The following is a 19,231-nucleotide window of genomic DNA, read 5'->3' as shown; positions in this document are numbered from 1 at the left end:
TTTAATTAAGTATTTTAATGAACTACAATGACAAGAATGATTGCTTTTGGTGCAGTAGTGTATACATAGTTGTTGTCTTGTTTGCTGTAGATTCATCACTAACAGACAAAGGATCAAGGACACATTCATCTCTAATAGCAACAGAAAAGATCCTTGGTAGAAGAAATGTTTTTCCACATGAAGCTGTCCGTATGGAGCCACCGTCCTCTGCTAAAATTGTTCTTGAGTACAAATGTGCAGAACATAGACTCAATCAAGAGGATTTAGCAGATAAGCATTTAAAAAGTCAAGAGGCAAACGAATGTTCAACTGGATTAAGAGTTAAAAAAGAGGTGCCATATATTCAACCAGTTAAACACCCAGTCCCTTCCAATACAGCAAATATATCTAAAATTGGTGCTGAAAAAATTGGGATGCACCCTTTGTACACTGGTGAAAACCAAGCCACTGGCTTTAATCAGCCAGATCCTGATGATTCAGTGTTTGGAAACTCTAAGCTTCCCCTGAGCTTAAAAAAATATACCAGTATTAAAAATTTGGAAAATAACCATTTATCTATCCTGGAGAATCACAGGAGCTTCTCTGTATGTTATTCTGAGCTGATGAGCTGCCCCACCAAGACTGAAATGGAACTCAGTCCAAATGATTGCAGAAGTACTGTGATAAGTTTTGACCAGACACAAAGCCCTGTGGAAGAGAGCCAAGATTTGGTCCCTCAAGAAGCTGAGACAGGACAGGGAAGAAAAGAGGAAGATGTTGGTGAACTGAAAATAAGATACGAGGACTACCAAGAGAATAAAACTGAGAGGACCATTGTGGCACAGCAGGAGGCACACTACAAATTTTTTCCCAGCGTAATTCTGTCTAATTGCCTGTCCAGACCCATCAAAAAACAGGTCTGGAGCAAGACTGGGGATGGTTGCTGTATCTTAGACAATCCTGAACAGCGAAGGTCAAGGTTAAAGTTGACCAAAAAGAGAACTACATTAGGTCAAAAACGGGTAAGTCCTGTAAGGACTCCATCTCCTATGAAAGAGGAAGCCACAGCGCTTCCTTCCATCACTCCAGACTTTCTCCCAGAAATGTATAAGGAGGTTGACATGAAAACTTCAGATCCACCAACTATTAAAGGTTTACTTGAGAGCTCAGTAGAGGAAAAACTTGCAGATATTCCCACAAAAGTCTCTTGCACAAAGGTGTCCTGTTTGCCAGGTAGCAAATATACTTTGCGGACCAAAAGAAAAAGGAGTTGCGACAGTGAAAAGGGGGATTATGCAAGTTCTGGTTCTTTCAAACAAGCTTTGGTGCAACATGAAGGCTTTAAAGGAAAAGATCATGTCTTCAGCCAAAAAAAGAGGAAACTGGCTAAAAATGAGCCACCAATCATCATCAAATATATAATCATTAACAGATTCAAAGGTCAGAAGAACATGCTAGTGAAGATTTCTAAAATTAAGGCTGAGGAAACGCACACAGTTTTAACACCAGAAAAGCTTGCCGAATACAAAAAGCTCGCTCCTCTCAAAGAATTCTGGCCCAAAGTGCCAGAGTCTATGGCAGTGAAGTACCCGCTACTTGAGCCAAAAGTAAAGAAATGTCCCAAACGAAAAACCAAGTTGAATCCAATATCAAAGAGGGCCAGCATCTCCCCAAGATCTAGATGTCCACGAGCAAATCAGACTAGGAGGGCAAAGCGTCCCAAAGCATTGTTAACTTTGCCAAAATTACCCCCTCCATGGCCTTGTTATAACGATTTCACTGATGACTGCTATACAGAGTATTCTGATGTGATGGTGGAGTTGGGTTATTTGTCAGAAAGAGCCCCCAGTCCTACTGATTTAACCCCACCAAGATGTTGGTCTCCTACTGAGCCTTTCCTGGAATCAAATTCAAATGATCATCTTATAAACCCCCATAATGATCCATGTCTAGGTTCACCCTATCAAGCACTGGCTTCAAAACCATGCCGAAGAGGTTTGTGGGATAGAAGCAGCACACCCAGGCCTAAAAAGGCTTCTGCTACCAGCCCAAAAAGACGAATTAATAACTCAACAAAGTCAGGGAATAAAGATTCTGTGAAAACTGAGGAGTCACAAATGAGAAGTATTCCAGCAGCTTCAAGGAGGCAAAAAAAACAGTGTGAAGGTATTGAAGGGACTGTTCTCGGAGATGGCACATCAACTTCTCAGAAAGGCAGGATGCTGAATGAGAAGCAATCCCTGAGAAAAAAGCAGGTCAAAGGTAAGAAGAGTAATAATTCACAGGCTTCACATTCAGTTGACACTGCACCTATTACTTCCTCATCTGATGACATGACTCCTTTCCAACATCCCAGTTTTCAAAAAAGCAGTCAAGAGGATCTTATTGTCAGTTGTTCAGACTCCCAAACAGAGCACACCAGCACTGGAAGAAAGTCAAATCAAGATGTTTTTCTCATCAATGCCATTTGCTCAAATGACTCGCAAAAAGATTCACAGATTACACCCAATACCTGTATTGAAAAACCTCTGAACAGTATTCTTTCCCCAGCCACAAATTCTGTAGGTTATCCATGTTCTGTCATCACATACAGCAGTTCCAATTCAAAATCACAAAACACTAGTCAAGATGGGACCATTGCAAAAAATCCCTATGAATTCAATTCATATGCCTCTGGCCATGAAGAGAGCCATATTATAGTACAGCATTCACAATCAAACAGAAAAGCCAACGTAAAGTCAAGAAGACTGCAAACAAGAAAGAAATATACCGTTACAACTTTATTGGAGTCTGTTGATTGTAGATCCTCCCTTATGTCCTCTGTTAAGAGTGCAATTACAGATGGATCTCACACAGGTCTCACATTGCCGTCAGAACCTAAAAATAGGGAAATGTGTGTTCCTGAGATCCCTTCTGGACTGGCTGTCTTGAAGGAGCTTCTCCAGAAGAGGCAACTCAAGGCAGGAAAGGAACCACATAAAAGTGATCAAATGACTGAGATTGTGTTTTCTACCAGTCAGTCAACTGATATTTCCAAACCAGGCAAATCTAGAAGAGCTCTTTCATCAACATCAAGAAAACCAAGGGGTGCAAGAACTAAAGTTCCAAAGGAGTTAAAGTCCAAAATCAGAAGTAAGAAAAGAAAAACGGATGATTTGAGAGTTGACTATTTTTCATCAGATGACAGTCCTGTGTTTTTGTCTGATCCTGGCTTTGACAGCTGTTGCTCTATTGAGGATAGCTTGTCTCCGGAGCTCCCAGACAATTACAGTTTTGATATCAATGCCATTGGCCAAACCGAGTTCTCCAGTCTTTATTCAAGTAACCAGTTTGTGTTAACTGACAAGCACTTGCCTCAGAAGTTCCTCAGTGATGTCAGTCAGGAGGCAATCAATGCCCTGGTTGGGTTTGGGGACAGATCACAAAAGATGTTTGACGTTGATGAGAACAGCAAGCATGAACAGGACTGGAACAAGTCTGGGGCTCTTAGTCCAGAACTCTTTGATAAGACATCTTGTGAAAATGGCAGAGTTTATACCAGTAAGGTATCTTTGTCTCTGCTTGATTCAGAAAAGATCTTTAGCAAAGATTGGGTGGGCTCTTTAGGTAAAATCCATGGCTTCAGCCACTTTCAGGACTTTCACTGTGAAAAGAGAGATGTGTTGCTTGACCCAGAACCCTTTTCCCCCATTACTTCTGCTAATTTTGTTTATAGTGGCGTTTCCCCAAATAGTGATCCCCTAGATGGCAGTTCAGCAACACCAAGCAGTTCCCCACGGTCCATCAACTCACTGTCCCTGCTGAAAAATGCTGGTCAGAGTTCAAAGAGCGGAGGAACTCACATTCTCAAACCTCTCATGTCTCCGCCTACTCGAGAAGAAATCTTAGCTACTTTGATGGATCTGGATCTCTCAGAAGCCTCCTACCAGGAACCATTCTGCAGTGACCCATCAGATGCACCATTGAAGCCCAGGTAAGAACACACAACATTTATAATGGATCCACCTGCAGGAGTTTTGTGTTTGTATATTCAAATTTTTAAATTCGATTATGAAATCATCCATACTCATTCATACTGTTTTTTTCAGGGAGGTTGGTGGTCGGAAGTTGATTTTGGAAACCAGGCTGGCAAATGAACTAGTTGAATTTCATGGAGACTTATCTCAAGACGGCTTACATTTTTGGAAAGTTGCATTTTGTGCCATGACAAATCAAGCCTCTGCACCAATCTATGGGTTTAAATCATCTGTATTTATCAAAGACCAAAACCCATCTTCTGGCAGTGATCACAAAGTAATCATGCTTCCCTGCAAGTGTGCTCCAAGCCCAGAAGAGGTGCAGCTCTGGCTGCAGGCCAAAAAACAGTATGAGTGCCTTCAAAGGGACAAGAAACAAATGTGTGGCCAGGCAGTTGCAGAGCTGATGCAGAGTACATATGACAAGATTTCATCTCATAAAAAGGACTTGAATTCATCTTGCTCAGAGCATCATGATAAAACGCTTGAAAAAGCTTCAGAGTTGCAGAGTATCAGTAGGAATGGCTTAAGTTTACCCCACCTTTTTTCACCAGTTATGGCAGCTTCATCTGACACTAGCCCTAAGAGTGTGAAATGTACCTTGGACATGGAGACAAACAAAAGTTATCAGATTATCACTTCTCCAAACTCTCCTGAGATTTCTACATGGCAACAAGGCCTAGCTGAAATTAAACAAGATGAGGACAAGGAGGATTTTACTGATGGATTGCAATCCCCTGACGTGGATCAGTCTCAAAATCTCAGTGTTACTGAAAATGTACTGCCAAAGGACCACTTGAGTCCATCACTTTTTCCCATTAAAGACCCAGATATAAAATGCTCTTACCTGCTCCATAGCACACCTGTCCACAGGAGAAGCTGCATTGACGACGATGGGTCAAGATGTAGTCCAATAAGAAATGAGGGTATGTTTTTTATGGTTTTCATTGGAGTTTAAATCTTTTAGCTAAAAGTTGTTCAATTCTGTTATCAATAATGAATGGTGGCTGAGAAGTGCAAAACAAATCACAAAACTGAAAACAAAATAAATAAACTAAAGCAAAACTACAAATTATTCAGAAAACACAACAAATTTGAAAACAAAATAAAAAGTTAGAAAACACAACAAGAAGTCATACAAAACTGAAAAGCTAGATATATTTTGCAAAAGGAATATATACAGCTGATTGGACAAGATATCTACATCTATCCCACAGGATAAGCTGAAAATGATGCAGGCAGTTGAAGGTCGATTATTTGTGTGCATGTTTTAAATATTACAGCTGTATCTATGATAAATGTTTTTTACGATGCAAGATAACGTTGACATTGTCATAAGTATGTCACTCACTTTGCAAAAAAACAACAACAGACAAAAGCATGCCTTGTTTGCGTACAATTAAAATGTCCCTACAATTATAAGATTCAGTTTTTTTGTATTTTTATATCATATGTTCTAGTTTAGCATATCACACGAGCAAGAGTGCTGTTTTTTTTCCCAAATAGCACAATTGCAAATGTGATATTGATTTTAAACAAGTTAAATAAACAAGAAGTTATTTTTGTGAATATCATTTTAGTCACAATATTGTCAATATTGATTATTTTTTCGCTATTTTGAACAACAAAAATAGATCCAAGCAAAGCCACTGCACAATTGTTGTGGCCATCTCTAAGCAACTCAGCTGTTTTGATACATTTTTTTATTTATAAATTAGATGATTCAGTGACCCATTCATAATGACTGTAGACAGTTGCTTTGTTACTGAATGAATCAGCCGTTTGAACAAATCATTGAATTGACTTAAGGACTCAAGACTGCAACTTGCTGCCACCTACTGGCGGTTTGAGTTTTTATATTTAATGTATAATTAGATTTTTTTTTTTTTTTTTTGTATTAAAAAAACATTAATCTCATAGCATTATGAATGTTATTGTAACAGCAGCATAAATGCATTCATGGGTAGAAAATGGAATTCATTGACAATTTCTTTTTGGAAACTTTTCTTAGATTGTTGACAGAGGCTATTAGCACCAAGTGCAAATAGTTTTAAGCAAATAGTTTTTTGGGTCGCTTGTGTTAAAAGCTAAACCTGCTGTTCTTTCCCTCTACCCCACTCTCACTTTTTAGACTGGTTTCTTTCAAATTTTTGTCTGACCCAACCAGACAATGGTGGGCAGATTTACTGTAAAAAGTTAATTTTTTTCCATAATTAATCGCTGTTAAATCGAAAGCTGTAATATTTACACATCCACACATGAATTCCTACTGCCAACTTCTTACTACCACAGCCTCCCTGTACTTTCTGCATATCTTGATTGACAGATGCCTCTTCCAATCAGCAGTAAGTATTCCATTTGCAAAATACCTACTCGCATTTACAGATTTGTGACAACTTTGCAAATGTCTTAAGGAAATCGCATTGCTTTAAGGACCTTTGGCAGTGATTGCAGTCTTCTGGGTATGATGCAAAATTTCTTCCATTCTCAGTGACTGAGTTCTGCACATTTCACAAATCTACTTATAAACTAAGTGTAGACATAACAAAGTGTGGATTTACTATAGTACTATAGTCACTGGACTTAAACAAAAAAAGTGTTACCAAAAACTACCAAAAGTAATCTATCAATAGCTTTGGTCACATCTGGTCAACATGGTCACAGCATACCTATTGCAGACACCCTCATAATCTGTCTTCTGTTGTTTTCAGAGGCCATAGAAATGTCTTATGTTACATAAGTTAAATAGTAATAAATATTCTGTTTAAATGGTTTTTGCAATGGTATTTCAATTAGTACAGAGAATCTTTAAAGTTTATTGGTATTAGTACAGACTACTAAAATTTTGGTATCGTTGCAACTCTAGTCCCTAATGGCTGGAATACCCTACATGACTTTTAATATCTGAACATACTAGACATTATACACTTGTCGACTTTGTAATTGTTGCAGAGAAAAACCGGGCATCATACACTAAACAACTGAGGATCATTTACTACCAGACTTTCAAACCGTTTCTTTTTAAAATCTGAAAACAGAAACCCACGCCTACTTGCTAGAAGACACATGACAGATGAAACAAACATGGATGTGCAGGAGATTACCCCAGTAGTTGTTGTAGCGACTATGCTCAGTCTCAAACGAAAAATGAGTTGGTTGGGCAGACGCAGTCAGTAAGGAACACTACAGATTACAACGGGAGTTAGTGGTGAGTGGCGAAGTCTGTTGTTTTATCTGAGCTGATGAGTCAAACATTGAGGCTAATTTGTTACACATGTTCTGTTAATTTACTTTTGTATTATTATTGTTATTGTATTTGTATTGTAACATTGGTAGACAGAGGACAGCTTCGGTTTCAGTTGCGATGCGTCATACACTACGTTGTGTGTTCTAAAATCGACTCAAGATATCAGACATGTTTTGATATCCTCCAACTAGATGGATTCATAGTCTGAAACTAAAAATTCGGAGTCTGTGCCCATCATACACTACGCAATAAGCACAGTATGACAGTAGTGTATGGTAGTCTGTGCCTATCATACACTACGCAATTTTCTGTGAAATCTGTTAACTCCGACTGCCCAAAATCTGCAGACTGGCACAACCTTTTGGCAACTATTGTCGACTCATCTAGGCAGCAGATCGGGGGGGAAATCTGAGCAAAAGTCATGTAGTGTATTCCAGCCTTAAGCCACTCTTGCATGGTCTTGGCTGTGGTCTTAGGAACATTGTCTTGTTGGAAGGTGAACTTTGTTTCTCGCAGTCGGCAACAGGTAAATCTTAGGTAAAAGTTACCTAAACATATAATTCACTGCAGTTTCTGAAAGTAACACTAGAGGCAGTATATGGTTTTACTAAAGTGCATGGTTTGTAAACTAATACTTTTTGATATTTGCATCACATAACCAGCTTCATATGTAAGACTTTTCTGATGTAGTAATCTTGCTCTGATAAAGATGTTGCCAGATCCACTTTCATTTGTTTTGGATAAAACTGAACACTTAAGCACATTTCACTTTGAAAAGTGTAATGTGACATTCTGATCTTTGGAACTCCCCTTGAGTGACCATCGGGTTCCTGGTCACCTCTCTTACCAAAGCCCATTTGCTTTGTCATTATGGGGTGTGTAGTGTAGATTGATGTAAAAAAAAAAAAAAAATACCCCATATAAAAAAATATATATATATGAAAGCATTTTATGTTGTATGACTGCACCATACCAACATATGAAAAAATAAAGGGGTCTGAATACTTCCTGAATGTACTTTACAGTTAAAGGGAGAATATATTTTTGCTTTCTTTGTGGCACAAAGTAAGAGCAACCTATTGGCTGTAAGTTGTGATGTGTACAGTCATAAGTTCAGCAAAGGATTCATCAGATTGATTCAAACTCCTGATTATGTGAATCTTTTTGTCCGCATTTTTTTGTGAATCAGGCCACACGGGCCGTGCTGTATGCTTGTTTTTGTGTACAGCCCATGAAAAGTTGTGATGTGTGACACATTTGTAATGCGTCATGTCAGAAATATGTAGATACAAATTATGCTTATCTATGAACTTGACTAAATTTGATTGATTTCTGACATGGCATAAATGGGTCACCATTCCCAAACTTGCACAACTAATTCATTTCCACTCTGCAACCCACAGTTTAAAAACCAATTTTTTTTAATGAATGATTCAGATGACATAACCAGCATTTTAAGCTCAGTATAACAATGAATCAGTCATGATTTCTTTTTCTTTTCTTTTTTTTTTTTTTTTTTTTTTTTTTAGCTTTAAGAGTCTTAGGTTTAATTCTAAAATACAGCAAAAACTGTAAATATTACTAAGGAAAAAAAAATATACACACAAAAAAAGAACAAACTTTACACCTTTTTTAAACAATCACTGCCAGCTGTCAAGAAAACCAAATACAATTTATTTTCCTTTTTTTATGTACTCTGTTAGTTTCTTAAACAAACAGGGACAAGAGAGAGGACAAAAACAGCTAGGATCAAATGCAAAGGAGTGGTTACGTAAATGGTTATTTATAGGAAAATTATTATTTTTTAAAGTGCAAAAGAAAAGGTTGCCAAATCATATGAAATTGTTCTGTTCTGCCAGTCATTGTAAATCTATTTTTTTCTATTTGAATAAACTGCAACAGGTCGTGGATCCAATGAAAGTAGCTGGGTGGAAAAGGAATTTTCCAGTTCATCAGTATAAGCCTTTTGGCAATTATTAAGCAAAAAGCTAAAGCGTTTGACTCTAAAGACGATAAGGATACCTTTGCGGGATTAAGACCATGCCACTAAAGGGCACGGTTCAACATCTAACATGAAAACATTAGAAATTGACTTGAAGATTGATGTCCAGAAAGAGGTCAACGCTGGGCAAAGCCAAAAAGTATGATAAAGAGTGGCCGGGGCTTGTCGACATCGGTCACAAGTAGGATCGAGATCCGGGTTTATTTTAAACAGTTTAGCTTTCGTCCAGTATATTCTGTGTAACATCTTAAATTGTATTAGTGAGTGACGAGCGCAAATAGAGGTGGTATGAACGCGACAAAGGGCCTTTGACCATTCTTCATAAGTAAAAACATGATTAAGATCTGATTCCCAATTTTGCTTTATTTTAGACATGGTTGAAAAATCTGAGAGTGCAGTAAATGAAAAAAATAGTTTTATAAATATTGGAGACAGCACCTTTAGAGACTTTTATTTCTAAAACTTGATCAATCTCTTGTTTCACTTGGAAAGAAGTAGTGGGCAGAGCTGGAAAGAACTTTTTTAAAAACTCTGAGGGAAAGCCATCTGGACCTGGGCATTTTCCGCTCTGCATCTGAATAATAGCTTGCAGAATTTCGGTTAGACTAATAGGATCTTCTAATTTGGTTTTTGACTCGTTACTGACTTGAGGGATGTCAAGATTTTCAAAAAAGTGATCAATAAGGTTAGAATCTTTCAGGGAGTTTGACTGATACAAAGAAGAATAAAACTGTTTAAATTGATTATTAATTTATTGAAGGAGAACTCCGGTCAATTTTTTTGTATACATTTTTTTTGTAAATTTGGAGTGCTGTCAGTACAGAAAACAACGACAAAAATCGGTGTTGCCTACACCGTGTTATCCTCTTTTTAAAATTTGCACTCTGTTGACTTAAATAGGGCAAGTTTTAAACCTGCTTTTAGCCTCTTAACATCCTTGATGTGTCATTACAAGATCTGACTGCAGTAGATGTGAAAGATATGAATAAAAATGAAGTTAATTCGGCCAGCGCACATACCTGTATTTATTTCCTGTTTTCGGTCGAAGTCCATAGTAGTCTATTGTCGAGTTCACGTGCATGATCATAGGTAACTAAGCAACAGTGGAGAACTCGACAATCGACTACTGTGGACTTCGGCCGAAAACAGGATGTAAATACAGGTATGAGCGCTGGCCGAATTAACTTCATTTTTATTCATATCTTTCACATCTACTGCAGTCAGAGTCACCGTGTTCACTCTGAAGGAATCACTCACATTGGCTGTGCACTTGTAATGACACATCAAGGATGTTAAGACGCTAAAAGCAGGTTTAAAACTTGCCCCATTGAAGTCAACAGGGTGCAAATTTTAAAAAGAGGATAACACGGTGTAGGCAACACCGATTTTTGTCGTTGTTCTCTGTACTGACAGCACTCCAAATTTACAAAAAAATTAGCTTAATGTTAAAATTGACCGGAGGTCTCCTTTAAAGGTCTGATATAATATTCCCTGCTGTGTCTTGGATTTGAGCAATAAAGCTCCTTGCAGTTTGTAGTCTAAGTTGTAATGCAAGTGCTTTACTCGGTTTATCGCTTTACTCGGTTTATCGCCAAACTCATAGAATCAGTGTCGTGACTTAAGTAGAAGGTGTTCAGCATGGCTAGTGGAAAGATTATATTCGGAAAGCAAAAAAGCCCTTTGCTTATGTGGTAATGGGGTTGGACGTTGTTCATATTTCTGGTCCAACTGGCCAATCTGTCTAGAGAGTTCTCAGAGCTTTTTATCATGCATCTTTTTGATATAAGCAGAGCGAGAAATTATTTCTCCACACAAATAAGCTTTGAGCGTGTCCCAGAAAAGAGATACAGAAATCCCTTCCGTAGAGTTAACCTCAAGAAAAGTACTGATCTTTTCGGAGATTAACTCAACAAAACGGCTATCTGATGAGAGTAACACGTTCATTCTCCAAAAATGCGAAATTATAGAACCACCAGGGAGGGCCAGTTCGAGAATTACTGGGGCATGATCAGAAATGACTATACTATCATAAGAGGAAGACTTTACTAAAGGAGTAAGTTTGCTGTCAATGATAAAATAATCGATACGTGAATAAGTATGGTGAACTGGAGAAAAAAAAGAGAATGTTTTAAAAGTGGGATTCAAATGACGCCATATCAGTTATACCGTACCACTCCAAAAAGGAGTTAAGTGTTCTAGAGGATTGAGACAAGGGAGCTGGTTTGGGAGATGACCTATCTAAAGCAGTATTCAGGACACAATTAAAGTCGCCTCCCATAATCAATTGGTAAAAATTCAGGTCCGGGAAATTAGAATAAAATAAAATAAAAGTTTTACAAAAAAGTCTGGATTATCCCAATTAGGGGCGTAAACACTTGCTAAAGCAACTTGATTACCATAAAGAGTGCCTGAAACGATCACATATCTATCATTGGGGTCTGAATAACTTTAGAAGGATTAAATGGAGTATTCTTGTTAATTAAAATGGCTGTGCCTCTAGTTTTACAATTAAATCCCGAGTGGAACACCTGTCCCACCCATGACCCCATCAAGCTTTTAAGACTAGAGTTCTTAAGATGGGTTTTCTGCAAAAAATATATATTGCCCTTCCACTTTATTAAATTGTAAAAGACTTTTATACTTTTCACTCGATTGTTTAATCCCTTTACGTTCCAACTAATTAATTTAACACTGAATATCTGGCGCTGTCCTTGGAAATCGACAAGGAGTCTGGCGGGATGCAACATTCCGTAGTTGATGCCAGCATTGCGGAGTGCTGTTTTCACATCTTTGAATTCAGCGCGGCGTCTCGCCACCTCAGCAGACATGTCCGGGAAGATACGAACAACCGCACCATTAAACTCCAAAGAGCCCAGCTCGCGACTCAGCTTCAGTATGAGTTCTTTGGTTTGGTAATGGTGGAGTCGGACCAGCATATGTCTAGGAAAAGCGCTTTGTTGAGATTTTTGGCCGACACGATGAGCTCGATCAATTTCCAGAGGTCGCTTAAAGGCGCCGTCTCCAAACAGTTCAGTAAAGAATGAGGCCATAAAAGCAATCGGACTTTGGCCCTCCGAGCCCTCTGGTATTCCAATAATCTTTAGATTTTGCCTCCGCAAACGGTTCTCCAAGTCGTCCAGCTTCTGTTTGCAGCGTGCTGCACAGCTTCTCCACCGCCATCAACCGGCCATCTGAGTCATTGAGTGCCTCTTCAATGTCCCCCGATCTTTTGAGCTTGGTATGACAGGGTTGTTTGTAATGTGGAAACGGCAGAACAAATTTCAGACAAAAATTCAGACCGTAGTGAAGAGATTTCTGAGCGGATGGTGGATGAAATTAAGTCCTTCAAGGAAGCTGGTGTGATCTCTTCCTCCACCTGTACTGAAGCGGTAGCATTAGCCTTAGCTGCCTGGTCGCTCCCCTTGTCAGTCAGCATTTCTACAATGTTTCGCCCCGATTTTCCTGGTTTTGGCATTCTTCTTTATTAATGTATCATAGAATCGATTATTTGCTAAAAAAAAAAAAAATGACAAAATAAATAACACTGCTGAAAAGAAAACGAATGAGTGTTCACGGAGTGACTTCCAACCCCGTCTATTCACCACGAGGCATACCGGAAGTCCCCCCAATCATGATTTCTTTATTAATTTTATTTTTTGTTCCAAGACAGACAATTTCTAAGCTTTGCCTTTTAGCCACTCATTGCAAAACTCTTTTGTATCTGTTCTTTTACAGACATGGAGCTCAGATCACAGTGGCTACATCGGAAGAGTAACAAAAAAAAAGATGCTTTACGGAGAGTATTGCTTACCACACAAATTAAGGTCAGATCAAAAGTTTGTGAGTTTATGAATCTCATGTAGATACAATGTTATGTGTATTATATAGTAGTAATAGTATATTGTATTATATTAATTGCAGTTTTTATAGCACAATCATTTTATCCTATTCAGAATCAGCTTACCAATGTGAATGTTCCAAAGAGAGAGAACTCCCAGATTGAGGGACCTTCAATCTGTAATTCATATGGCTTTAAAGGCAGTATGCAGAACTTGCAGGAGGCCAAAGCATTGCATGAGGTAGGAGTGGATTTTTGTCTTGTAGTAAGAATAGCTTTCATTAAACTGAGTGATTGATCAAACTTGCTTAAAAATGTAAAGTGGAGAAAGCTTTGTTGTCTTGATATCATCTCACATGTTTAGAAATTCAAGTCCATTTTCATTTCACTATTCTCATTTCAAGTTTGAATCCCCCTACTGCAGGTACAGCACCTCACACTGATAAGCATGGAGCTTCATGCAAGGACTCGCCGTGACCTTGAGCCTGACCCTGAATTTGACCCAATTTGTGCTTTATTCTACTGCCTCAGTTCTGATGTCCCTCTCCCCAAATCTGGCACTACCCAGATGACGGGGGCCATTGTCATTGATAAAGATTCTTGTGGTTCATCTGAAGGTGAGATCAGTGTTGATTTACTTACTATTACTGATGTGTAGTAGTCATGACAAACTAGACATCTCCATGTTGATGTGGCATTTGGCAGCCATCTAGGCGATAACTGAACCCTACTTGTTAGTTTCAAGGGTCATGAGGAATCAACCTTTCTGTGATCTTTTGACATATAGGTCATTATACATATAAGTCTGTATTACTGAAATACTGTAGATTTCAGACATTTCGCATTTGTTGAAACCAAGGTGTCAAAACTAAATTTTTCTACTTCACAATGGCTATATTTACATGCAAACAAATAATCCATTAGTAATTGGATTGACAACTCAATCGGACTGAAAAGCCTTCTTGTAAACACTTTAATCGATCTGATTGAGCTTGATCCGAATGAAATTTTGATCAGAAAGGGGTGGTTTATTTCTTTTCTAATCCGACCAAGAGAACATGTAAATATTTTATCAGATTGAAAACCGAAACAGGAAAGGACTGCGCATGTGCAATGATGTGGAAATGGATTAATGACGTGCGGAAGGAGCTGCAGTCGTAAATGACTCATGTTATTCAAAAATTCTCCTACCTCTCATTTTCTGTGAAGTGGAGCAGAACAACGTCCCATCAGTCCTCACTTCATACTCTCGCCTAATCCTGTCTTAATATAAACCCTGTCTGTGAAACAAGGCCTACAGGTTTATACTGTGCTATTCATTGTCACAGATAGCCTGTGACCTATGACTAAAAGGACTTTTATTTTGAAAGGACTTCTGAAGTGCATGTACACCCATAAACAGTTAACACCAATACACACACACACACACACACACACACACACACACACACAATCTACATGCCGGCAAAATAACATCATATACTAGATGTGTGGTTATTTTTCTGTTTAGGTGGTGTAATAGGCTCTCTGCTTAGTTCCATGTTTTTTTAAATATAGTTTTCTTTTCTTTTGTTGGTTGTTTGTCTTGTCTCAATGCTTAATGTTTTGTTTTGTTATATGATTTAACATTCAAAGAAACCACACCAAACGCTTTTACAAATGTAACAGTTTATTTCCCCTGTAACAAACTAACATATACACATAAAATACTTTTATACTCACAGTGTGGGTCACCTCTCTACTGGCAAACCCATGTGCATCGACGGCTGCCATTTTAAAGCTTCTATTTGCCCAGTAGGAAGGGCACTTTCATTGTCAGTGACATCACAGGGGGAAATCAGGGAAACTATCATTTCTCAGACATTTTTCTTTGCAATGTTTAGACATCATTTTGTAATTAATAATGTGATGCATAGGTTGCATGTTAATACCATTTGTTTAAAATATTTGTGTAGTTTTATCTTACTTTAAAATAATCATTTATTTATACATGGTATGTCCCTGAATTGGGAGGAGCCTAACTCTATAAAAGGGCTCCTGGTAGCCATTTTGAGGAGAGTGTTTTGGCGTGTGGGATTACTCCTTATATTTTTGGGTCTGGATATTGGCATAGCCAGAATACACATGTGAACCTCTTATGGAGATATATATATATATATATATATATATATATATATATATATATATATATATATATATATATATATATATATATATATATTTATTTTGCCTTAGTTTTTGTCACTGTATATATTTTTGCTTGGGAATCACTTTTGCACCAAAATAAACACCCTGGATTGAGAATTCTTCTCCATCGTCATTGATTTTACACCTTCACCGACGGTACACCCTAACACAATATCTCTTTGTTGCTAACTTATTGTTTGTTGTATTCTTACTGTAGCCTCCAGGAGCACAGCACCCTTTCTTTTTAGATCTGGTGTGACAGGACTGCAGGTGACCTATGCCAGTGATGAGAAGGAGCTGTTTGAAGAGATCTCCAACATAGTTAGAAAGTAGGTTAACCGTGTATCTGTTGGATTTTCATTCTGTTGTGTATGGCTGCATTTTTTAAAATGTATTAATTAGGGGCCACGCACCGACGGTGCGGAGGCACCTATTGTTTTCGTTCCCGTTCTTATTATTAGGGGCCAAGCACCGAAGGTGCGTAGGCACCTATTGTATCCGTTCCCGTTCCTATTATTATTATTATTCTTCCTTCTTCCGACTGGGAGTCTATGGCAGCCCATAGAACCGATTGCGGGAAAGTTGTAATGGTTTGACATTCTGATAGAGGACACTCCCAACATTAAATACACCAATTTTGGTGTTTCTAAGTCATTCCCTCTAGCGCCACCATCTGTCCAAAGTTTCACTTTTATTTTGTTAATAACTTTTGAACCGTAAGGCCAATCATCAAAATTCTTTTTTCCTCTGATTCCTGAGCTCATGATTCGATTGCACCCTATGATGTCATTTTCCGTCATAGAAATATGGCCGCCATTTTGAATTGTTCGAAAAACCTACTTTTTCAAACTCCGATTTGCACGAAAATTGAACCAGATCATCTTCAGGCAGTGCTGACCAAAAGTGATGGAATTCAAATTGATTCGTTAAACTGTTTTTGATAAACGCTCGAACAAATTTTACGTAGCGCCTGCAAAAACAGTCGTAGGGCTGTATCTCCGCAATGCTTTATCGGATTCAGACCAAACTTGGTACATGTCATCACAAGCATGACCTGAGGCTACATGCAGCGTTTCGGCGCAGCGCCACCTACTGGTCCGGAGATATGAAAAATGGCTATTTTTGCTTATAACTTCTGAACAGTTTGTCCAAAAATCATAAAATTGGTCTCGTTAGATTCAGGACAACATGCCGAGTCGACTGATATCCAATTTTACCATATCGGCCATTTTGACTGTCGGCCATTTTGAATTATGTGCTAAAATTCTGTATTTTAGGAACGCATGAACGGATTGTTACGAAACTTGGCATGGGTCATCAGCACGATGTCCTGAAGGAGTGTGAGAAGTTTCGAAACAGCGCCACCTAGTGGTAATTTTTTTTTTAAAATGCTTATAACTTTGGGTGTGGTCGACTTATTTTCACGAGACTCATCTAATTAGACTCCTGAAACCTTGCCGAGTCCTACGATACCAAACATGCTAGGTTTTGCCTTACGGTTTGTGTAGCGTTGTGATTTAGCGCTTAACCTGTTAAGCTGCAACCCCACTTTTGAAAAATCCCAAGAAATGACATACCCAAACTGAAACAGATACAGTTCATGAACCCTTTGTACTAAAAGCACAAGTATGATCTCATTTGAAAGCTGACACCTGGCAGTTTATTGTAAATGTAGAATTAATTATTGTCATAATGACAAAAATTGTTATAAATAGCTTCAAAGTTTTGTAAAGTTATTAGAAATTATTTTTTATGAAATATCCTCATGAAAATAAAATTGAAGTTGGCCCTGGAGCAATCTAGAAATGCACTACAGCTAATGCCACATGTCTAAACATTTGATGTTTAAAATCTTAAGATAGTAAGTCCAAAACTCTGTATTTAGTGAAATGTTTTTCAAGACCATGTCATGTGACTTTATTTTGATTTGACGCTAAGATGCTTCTGATGTTTATTGCCATCTTCTAACCATCTATCCAGTATATTGTCTTTATTGTTTTGTGGTGCAAACGAGCCCCATTCAGTCTCAGTCTCCCCCTGAACACATTCACACCTCTCCAGCCTGGTCATGGCTGTAAATATGCATTTCTTTTGTCTGCATTATAGTTACTAACGACTGGCTATTCACAGGCTATTCATATGGTTTCACTTTCAATCACCAATTTCTTTTCTCAAAGTTCACCCTTACATTTTAAACTGTATCTAATGCATTTCTTGAATAAAGAAACATTTCAGTAAGCTTTCAAAAAATAATAAAAATATAACTTCTAGGTGGCAGGTGCACCTAGGGCTAGCTAGCATGTTAGCTTAGCACACCATCAATACACGACAATTTATGAGATTAAAACCATGTTTGTGCTTATAAACTTACTTTATAAAGCAAATCGAGTATTTTAAATAATTTTCTGTGATCTAATTTGGCTTCAGATAAAAAATCAGACAGTAAATATACTATTGTCAGAGAATGTCTAATACTGTTCTGCACAACGATTCTATATAGATTAGCATTACATTATAAATATAATTTATTATTATGGAAATACCTGGCATGGATTGAAAAACACAGGTAACTCAAATATCATAGCAAAAATGTTTATTGTCTTCAAAACGACTGTTTCTCCATGTTACAGCGCGATCTGTTGTTAGCTGTGTGTGTGTTCGAGGCTTCCTGGATTGTCACATGATTGGCACTTCTTCATGTTCTAATACTGTGCACAGGGCGGCGAGGGCGCCCTCAGGCTATTGGTATGAATTGAAAACACATTAACAGAGTATGCAAACGCTCATAATGATTACATCGACGCATTTGGGTATAAATTCAATAAATATTATTCCTGTCTATAGAAATCTGATGTAAACCTATGAGAATATATCAATATTTCTCCAAATCTGCACATTTTTGAGCTAAAGCCTAGAAGGACGTTGTTTTGTGTATCGCTGTCATGACGACAGCACGGGAGTTTTTTTATGAATGAAAGCGGCTGACGCGCATAATTCATATTAAAGGTATCGACTCATTTTTTCATTTCATAACTCCTGACACAAATTAAGAAATAACTGTCGCTATAAGCTTCTCAGAATACAATAGTGGTCAAATACTGAAACTTCAGTCTTATATCTTCTTAATGATGTATAGTTTGTCAAGGTATAACATTAAATCTGATAGTAACTTTGAACTATATATAAATAAAACCGCTTCAGTGCGCCCGCGCTCTGGCAACGGTTAACAGGTTAAAAAACATTTGGCTATATCTTCGAAACCGCTTGTCCGATCGAGACGAAACCACCGTCAGAAGTTTGGAAACATAGGTCGATAGCATACGCCAATGCCCAAATGCGAAAATATTGATAGTAAGGGGTAGTAAAATTCAATCAAAGACATGTGTCAGTCATTTTTTACGTGTTTTTTCATATAAAAAGGCTATAACTGTGAAGTGAATTGAGATATCTTCACCAAAATTGACACACATATGTATGGGCTCACTCTGAAGACACATAAAAATTTTTTTGGGACTGAGCTATAATAGAACAAAACATGAAATTCCCATTGACTTGAATACAGTTTTGTGAAATAAAATGCTATACTAAACAAATGCATTAGTGTAATATTACGAAACTCAGAATGTGCCATCAACACCATCCCCTGAAGGTACTCAAAATATTTCGAAACAGCGCCACCTAGTGGTCAAAAGTTATAACAAAATTTCCAAAAAGGCTAATAACTTTTGAATAAATCTGGCTATTGAAATGCCTGTGGACTTAATAGATTCCTTGGGTCAAGCCGAGAACATGGATACCAAGTTTACCTTATTTGGCCGAACTTCCTGTCCGCCATCTTGATTTTCAGTCAAAACCTACTTTTTCAAACTCCTGCTAGACCGTTTGTCCGATTTTCACCAAAATCGAATTGTATCATCTCCAGACCGTGCCGACTAAAAGTTATGGATTTCGTGTGGATAGAC

The 19,231-nt window shown here is 37.9% G+C and overlaps 1 protein-coding gene across 3 annotated transcripts in view; it reads left to right on the top strand.

Annotated features, from left to right (window-relative positions):
• Positions 1-19,231, top strand: part of rev3l (REV3 like, DNA directed polymerase zeta catalytic subunit) — a 258,594-nt gene that overhangs the window by 158,198 nt on the left and 81,165 nt on the right. For all 3 annotated transcript variants that reach the window (XM_081379520.1, XM_081379521.1, XM_081379522.1), the window contains 6 exons: positions 91-3,952; positions 4,068-4,921; positions 12,980-13,068; positions 13,198-13,323; positions 13,507-13,699; positions 15,487-15,598. In XM_081379520.1, coding sequence (XP_081235646.1) covers positions 91-3,952; positions 4,068-4,921; positions 12,980-13,068; positions 13,198-13,323; positions 13,507-13,699; positions 15,487-15,598 — 5,236 coding nt within the window. The remainder of the gene's footprint in view (positions 1-90; positions 3,953-4,067; positions 4,922-12,979; positions 13,069-13,197; positions 13,324-13,506; positions 13,700-15,486; positions 15,599-19,231) is intronic.

Source organism: Scardinius erythrophthalmus (genome assembly GCF_964197995.2).
Source record: "Scardinius erythrophthalmus genome assembly, chromosome: 11".
Taxonomy (NCBI): Eukaryota; Metazoa; Chordata; class Actinopteri; order Cypriniformes; family Leuciscidae; genus Scardinius; species Scardinius erythrophthalmus.
Note: the sequence above shows the minus strand (reverse complement) of the source record. Positions and strands in the feature narration are given on the sequence as shown.